Raw genomic sequence first — 6,975 nt, 5'->3', positions numbered from 1 at the left:
ATTTCTGCAACAATCCCCGACATGTTGCTCCTCCCATGGCACATTGCCTATGGCGTAGAGTAAGATCGAGATACGACGGCCTTAGGCGCCACCACCGTTGGCCTATGGAGGGTATCAATGGCCGCCAGTGTTGTTCAACTGGCGCTACTACTGTTGCTCCCATCATGAGTTATGAAGTTGACGGGGGAGGGGGGAGGGGGGCCTCGGTCGCTAACAACAATGCAGAATGGGCGCTATGGAGAAGATAGGGTGGGTGAATCAGTAAAGAAGATTTGCATTTATCTTCGAAAAAAGGGAATTTGGAAGCACCAAAGGGAATATTTTACATTATGATTAAATAATTTCGGCACCCCACTGAACTTTATGGTCTACACGTACCACCTCGTGCGAACCTGATATTGTAAGTCGCCATGATATTTTTTGTGCAATGTCCTGCATATTTGCCAATGCACCAGTGCTATCGACTTGTCATTTAAAAAAAATTGCGGGGACTTATCATTTTTATCAACATGAATAATGCCTAATGGTGGTAATGTGTGTCATCTGTGGTGCCCATTATGGGTTTGCATCTGAATTTAGACAAGTGTGTCTTCTACCTTCAAGAGATACACTGAGCCAAACCCAACACAGATCCGATAGACATCTGAACTTTGACGGTCGCCGTTATTTGCCGTAGCCCGCTATTTTAATTATGGTATTTTCATAAGACCGACGCTACTACTAAGTGCAGCAATTAATTAATCACCACGACGTAACTTACTAGTGCAGCAAGGCTAATTAACAAGCTACTGATCGATGAGGATAAAAACAGGAGGCAGCCGGCGGCACCGGCGAAGCAGCGCGATCAGGTGGGGGGCAGCGCGTGGCTGCCGCTGCCGCGGGGGCCGCCCAGGAGCGCGGCGAGGAGGACGGCGTCCATGGCGGCCACGGAGAAGACCGTCGCGGCGAGGACCCCGACGCGCAGCTTCCTCCAGAAGGCCGCGCGGCGGGTGCGGAGAACGTCGAGCTCGTCCGCCGCGGCCTCGGCGAGCGCGGCCAGGAGGCGCCTCGAGCGCGCGCTCAGACCGCTGGCCCCGCGCAGCTCGGCCAGGACCACCTCCAGCTCCCTGAGGACGGTGTAGCCCTCGGCGTCGGCGTCAGTGTCGTTGGCGTCGGCGGGACGTGCGACCTGCAAGACGAGGAGGAGGAATACGAATCTCACGAAACAAGTTACACAAACGTGTCGAACTCAAATTCAAATTAAATGGACTTCAGGACCGACGAGCCCCACGAGACCGAGAGCGCTCGAGATCAGACGAATCGGAGCCCAAAACCGCGGCGCGGACTGAATTTCAGCCGACAGTGAACCGTAATCGGCCGGGGAGCGGTACGCACCTGGGCGAGGGCGGAGCGGTCGGGGGCGGGGACCGCGTCGCGGGGAGGGGCGGGGACGACGGTGGAGGAGGAGGAGGCGGCGTCGTCGGGGTCGGGGAGGTCGAGCGGCGGCGCGAGGTCGGCGGCGGCGAGGCCCTCGGGCAGCGCGGGGTCGGGGAGGTCGAGCGGCGGCGCGAGGTCGGCGACGGCGAGGCCCTCGGGCAGCGCGGGGTCGGGCTGCTGCTGCACGGCGGAGGCGGCGTCGTCGTCGTCGTAGGTGAGGAGCTTGCCTGCCTCCTGGTGAGCAGCGGGGAGAGGCCCGAGGAGGCCATCGATCAGGCGCGCGGCGCGGGTGGTTGAGGGAGGGAGGGAGGGAGGCGGTGCAGGAGGTTAGGTTACCTTGGCGAGGGGGGCGGGGGGCGCGGACGAGGAGGAGCCCACGGAGCTGCGGTTGGCCGGGGTGGTGGCGGCGGCGGCGGCCTTGGCGCCGGAGGAGGAGCGGGGGCGCGGGGTGCTGACGGCGCCGCCCTGAGGCTTGGCCATGCCTGGGCTCTGGCTCTGCTCGGAACCGACGGAATGGTGTGGGTTCCAGAACCTGGGCTGGTCTCTATCAACTGGACTGGGTTCGACCCGGGTCGGGTGCGGGTATTTATCGGCCCCACACGTCAGTCACAGTTGCTTGCTTTAAGCCAGCATTGGCCGAGGAACACATGGCCTCTTTTATTGAAAGGAGTTTCATAAGAATTTTACATGGCCTCTTTTAATTTTTCTCTTGTATAGTTGTTGTTTGATTAATCGAATAGGAGTTTTCTGTAAGATTCATTACACTATACTTTTTACTCAAATTCAAATAAACAAAACCCTCTGGAATTCGTGTAGAGGTACCATCGTAACTACTCGTATGACTTTCTATTTCTGTGTTTTTTGCCATCTTTTGTTTTTAAATACAGTACAGACGCAAGCGCTCATATACACGCGCATACACTCACCCCTATGAACGGACACACGCACACCCTTTGCAGATACTAGCACTAAAGCTAGGTTGAATAAGATGAAACACTCACCCCTATGAACGGACACACGTACACCCTTTGCAGATACTAGCACTAAAGCTAGGTTGAATAAGATGAAACGAGCCTTCCAATTTACCAAAACAAGCAGAGCAGAGCAGATCAGATCATCCTAGCAACAACCTCTGCGTCCCCAAAAGAGGCAGCGTTTGTTTTTTGTGTTATGGAGACTCTCAAATCTGTTGACATAAAGTATGATGATGATTCTATTGCGGGCTGGCGGGAAAAAACACGGCGAATTTCGACTAGTTACTAGCACAACCGGACCGGACGGAATAAATAACAGCAACCGTCTTCAAATTTTTCTCAAGCTCACTAAAGCTAGGGAGACAAAACAAATTCTCTCATTCCACCTCCCAGGAGATCGGATTCGTCATCACCTCTCCTGACTGGCTGTCACCCTCTGCATGATCATCGCCTCGGCCGCCTGGATGGCCTCTGATGTTCCCGTTATCGTCACTTTCCTGCACCAGCGAGAGTGGAAATTATAAGCTTCAGTGGCCGAGAGGTGATCACAGGGCCAAGCATGGCGGCGTAATGTTGTTACCTGTCAGATGTGCCAGGTATGAAATCGCCCCTATCTGATATCTTAATCCTGGCACCACTAGCCTGCAGTCGAAACAAAATTACATGAGTTTGGTTTCCCTTAAACATGGTGCGATCACACCATACAAGGCAGCGATAGGTTTATGCGGATTTGCCATATAAATCACACAAGTATGAAAGAGTAGTATGTTTTCTGAACCCAAATGAGGGCAGACAACATGCTCCAATGTTCTTAACTATTTATCTGCTGCAGGGAAACTATATGACCAAACGGGCACTATTACCACACTAATGCAGGGTGATACATCTTAACAAGATTGCTGCAGGAAAAAATCAATATGCATTACATTATAGAACGGAGTAAGTAATATGATGCAGAAGCCTCGCCTATCTATACAATGAGCACACATGTTTGACCATGTGCAGTAAAACAACACTAATGAGGTTCAGTTTCACACGGTGTAAGAAGATACCTGAATGATCTCTGTTATGTTCCTTCCTGCACGCCCTACAACTGCACCGATGTGTTCGTCAGCAACACCTATGGTGTGCGATTCTTGGGCATCATTATTAGCAGGTGATCTAACAGGTGTACCAGGCTGAAAAGTTTCAACAGAAAACAATGGTTAGAACAAATTGAAAACATATATGAGGTTAACACTACTACCCAAAAAACAAAGCAAAAAAGAAGGTGCTGCCTCAGCAAAAACAGTTCTACAAAATTATAAAATATATGCATAGAGAATATAGCCTGAAAGCATTAGAATGCAAGAAAACTGGGCACATTAAATCTAACATCAAGGAGTTAGCGCACACAACATCAATCAGAAGTTCCAACATACACATCTCTCTTTCTCCAAAAACAAATGCTAAGTGTAATACACATTTACGCATATCTCTTTCTCCAAAAACAAATGCCTAGTGTAATACACATTCACGCATATCTCTTTCTCCAAAAACAAATGCCTAGTGTAATACACATTTTATTTCCAGTGCGCTGAGTAACAAAATAGCGTTCACAAAAAAACTGTCAGGTATCTGGAAGTGTGATATACCGTTTTAGTTTTTATGGACTACCTAATATTAGTACTGCCAACAGAAGCTATCAGGACATAACCATAATAAATTCATGAGATCAAATTTTGCCTTCTTGCAGTTCAAAGACTTGGATAGGAAAAATGTTCTACGCACTTCCTAATGAGGTTCTACTAGAAAGCATATCATACATATCAGTGATATCACGCGACTCCAACATCTCTCCTCAGGCGCACAACAAAAAGAGAACACATGGTAGATCATTATCAACACAGATGGACTAGGTGTTTACAAAAAAGGTGTACACCATGCAGGACAGCAAACACGAACCTTGTTGTTTTGGTACCTTCCACCACCACCACCACCACCACCACCAGGATACCCATTAGGTCCATAGTTCACAGCATTATTATATGGCACCTGTGGAATCATATAGCCAACAGGAACAGCGGCAGGGTAACTAGGGAAACCAAGGCCTGGATATTTTGAAGTGAAGGAAATGAGTAAGAGAAAATGGTTATGCCGTATCTGAAAGGTGAATCCATCTATAAATATCATGAATGCAAAGAGAATGTCTAGCTGCACATGCAAATATATCCCAGCATTCTCAGCTGTGACTTTTTTTTTAAATGGTGTTATGACTTATTTTTAGAGAAGCATGATAAATGCAGAACATGTATTCTTCAAGCAAGAAAGGTATTATGAGAAGGCATCCATTCAAGCAAAGCATGAAGCAGAGTGGTAACATTAGAACTAGAAAGCGGTGAAAATTCTAGGATTTACCTGCATATGGAAATGGGGAACTCAAATTAGGTGGGTAGTGAACATCCTCAGACAACTTGCTTAATATCAAATGTATAGCTCGCATCTGACTGTTTAAGGGTCCTGTGATAGTAACAAGCCTATCATGCAAACCAACAAAGTTGTTGTCCTGTGGTGAAATCTTGATTCCAGCATGTGAATCTTCAATAAATGACCTGAAGAGAGAGGGAACACCAAATCTCAACATTCCAGGCAACAGAAACTAAAATAAAGTAAATACAAGAACAACGATGAAGCATGTGATAGAAGTCCAATCAGACCAGGCACATGAGTATTATCAAGAGAAGGACCATACAGTTCCTATTATCATGCATCGGTTCACATATACTAAATCAGTTTTCTCAATAACAATAACATTACACCAACATTGAAATTAAGAAAGTACTCCCTCCGTTCGGAATTACTTGTCTCGGAAATGGATGTATCTAGAACTAAAATACATCTAGATACGTCCATTTCTACGACAAGTAATTCCGAACGGAAGGAGTATCATAGTGGGGGTGAAACTTAATGACAGTATCAGAGATTAGAACAGGTTTATTGATTAGGCATACTTGATTGTTGCTCCTCCTTTACCAATAATTCCACCACATGAGCTGTTAGGAACTACAAGTCTAAATTTAGGCCTAGCTTCAGCTTCATTAGATTCTTCCCCCTGGAAAATAACAGGAGAATATCAGCTATCAAGCAATGGCAGCATGGTCCTACAGACATGACCGTTTGCAAAACAAATAGATTTACCTCTGATAAGAGTTTCTCAAGAACCAACTCCATGGCCTTAACTACTTCGTCAAACAGTCCAGAGACCATGATGATTCTGTCATTTGTACCAGGGAAAAACTCATGGCTGCGCGATAATTGAATACGAGCCCCAGACTGAGATTGGAAGTCATTAATAGTTGAACCACCCTTGCCAATAATACATCCTGCTGCTGTATTAGACACCAGAAACCTCAAATGCGTTGGCTTCTCCTTGTCATCTGAGGAGACAAATCAACTTGAGATTCAGAATTACATGCAAGAAAGGTGAATGGCAATAGCGATAACCATGATATTACAAGTTCAATCATACAGAAGCAACCGACAGATAACATAGCAATTGTATCATATATAGGTTATAATTTAGTGATTGCACCTAACGTCCAAAGAAGCCCGCAAGCAAATTTAGAAGATTTTCAGTACAAAAGGATATGTTCCATGTCGTTCCTAGGACAGCTGAGTAGTTCATCGTGCCAAGAATTATAACAAATTTCAGTAAGAAGCGAAAAAATAGCAAGCAACTCCAGCCACACACCTACTTTGCGTTCTGATACAGTTGACCATTAAATTAAGAATTGTTGCGCTAGAAAGGTGAATGGCAGTAAGCATCCCGCTACGAGTTCCAAGTCGAGAATTACGTTAATAGTCGTCTACTCTAAAATGCTTTGAAGTCAAGCAGAAAGAGCAACTAATGATGCATTGTAATAAACATAGCATTTTTTTAGGCAATGTAATAAACATAGCAATACCAGCATGGTAAGGCCCAGCATAATTTAGTAGGTTTTGATCACTAGACGTGTTTTGCTGCCTGCACTTCCTAAAACACTAACACTTTCACCGTGCCAACAGCTGGAACAAACTGAAGTACGAAGTGACGAGCAAAATCATCCGCCCACGAATGTCATGTTTAGAAATAAATCATGCCGAAGTGTACTAAACTCTACTTGAGCGCAAGGAATACCACCGAATCAGCGAGCGAACGAACCAGAGCACATTAACCAAACCGCCCACTGAATTACTAAACCATCCCCCCGTGCACTGCAGCGAGGTCAACCGGGCGCAGCAGCACGTGAGGTGCAAAACGAAGGGGCTAAGCATGAATGATCCTTGGTCAGTTGTGAGCGCCCGCTGCCATGGAACCGGCCACCACAAATCCGGCGCCGCCACAGCGGCCGGCCGCGCGCGGGGGGCAGATCTCGGGCCCGCGGCGGGGCGCCGGGGCCCGGATCTCGCGGATCCGCGCGCGCGGCCGCGGTGGCCACGCTCGTACGCAACAGAACCTAGAGCTCAGCTCGCAGAGAGGATACCTTCGGGGTCGGCGGCGTCGTGGTCGGCGTCGTGGCGGTCCTGAGGGGGCGGCGGCGGCGGGGAGGAGCGGGGCGCGCGCTTG

The 6,975-nt window shown here is 47.9% G+C and overlaps 2 protein-coding genes across 2 annotated transcripts in view; both read right to left on the bottom strand.

Moving 5' to 3' along the window:
• Positions 1 to 593: 593 nt before the first annotated feature.
• LOC119325028 (resuscitation-promoting factor RpfA-like) lies at positions 594 to 1,908 on the bottom strand. Its single transcript, XM_037598783.1, has 3 exons — positions 1,753 to 1,908; positions 1,375 to 1,650; positions 594 to 1,168 (listed from the first exon to the last, which is right to left on the bottom strand). The coding sequence occupies exons 1-3, from the start codon at positions 1,894 to 1,896 to the stop codon at positions 845 to 847; spliced, it is 744 nt and encodes a 247-aa protein (XP_037454680.1). The 5' UTR covers positions 1,897 to 1,908; the 3' UTR covers positions 594 to 844.
• Positions 1,909 to 2,475: 567 nt separating this feature from the next.
• Positions 2,476 to 6,975, bottom strand: part of LOC119321584 (protein BTR1-like) — a 25,348-nt gene continuing 20,848 nt past the window's right edge. The window contains exons 2-9 of the mRNA XM_037595205.1: positions 6,893 to 6,971; positions 5,568 to 5,806; positions 5,381 to 5,481; positions 4,788 to 4,981; positions 4,335 to 4,480; positions 3,443 to 3,568; positions 2,971 to 3,032; positions 2,476 to 2,887 (exon numbers count right to left, since the gene is read on the bottom strand). Coding sequence (XP_037451102.1) covers positions 2,800 to 2,887; positions 2,971 to 3,032; positions 3,443 to 3,568; positions 4,335 to 4,480; positions 4,788 to 4,981; positions 5,381 to 5,481; positions 5,568 to 5,806; positions 6,893 to 6,971 — 1,035 coding nt within the window. The 3' untranslated portion in view covers positions 2,476 to 2,799. The remainder of the gene's footprint in view (positions 2,888 to 2,970; positions 3,033 to 3,442; positions 3,569 to 4,334; positions 4,481 to 4,787; positions 4,982 to 5,380; positions 5,482 to 5,567; positions 5,807 to 6,892; positions 6,972 to 6,975) is intronic.

Source organism: Triticum dicoccoides, chromosome 6B (assembly GCF_002162155.2).
Source record: "Triticum dicoccoides isolate Atlit2015 ecotype Zavitan chromosome 6B, WEW_v2.0, whole genome shotgun sequence".
NCBI classification, from domain to species: domain Eukaryota; kingdom Viridiplantae; phylum Streptophyta; class Magnoliopsida; order Poales; family Poaceae; genus Triticum; species Triticum dicoccoides.
This window is presented reverse-complemented; position numbering and strand designations above follow the sequence as displayed.

Excerpts from the sequence above, each read along its gene's own strand:
- LOC119325028 (XM_037598783.1), bottom strand. The coding sequence starts at position 1,896 with ATGGCCAAGCCTCAGGGCGGCGCCGTCAGCACCCCGCGCCCCCGCTCC. Across the intron at positions 1,651-1,752 it reads CCCCCGCCCCCCTCGCCAAG|GAGGCAGGCAAGCTCCTCAC; the intron begins GTAACCTAACCT and ends GCTGCTCACCAG. Across the intron at positions 1,169-1,374 it reads ACCGCTCCGCCCTCGCCCAG|GTCGCACGTCCCGCCGACGC; the intron begins GTGCGTACCGCT and ends CTCGTCTTGCAG.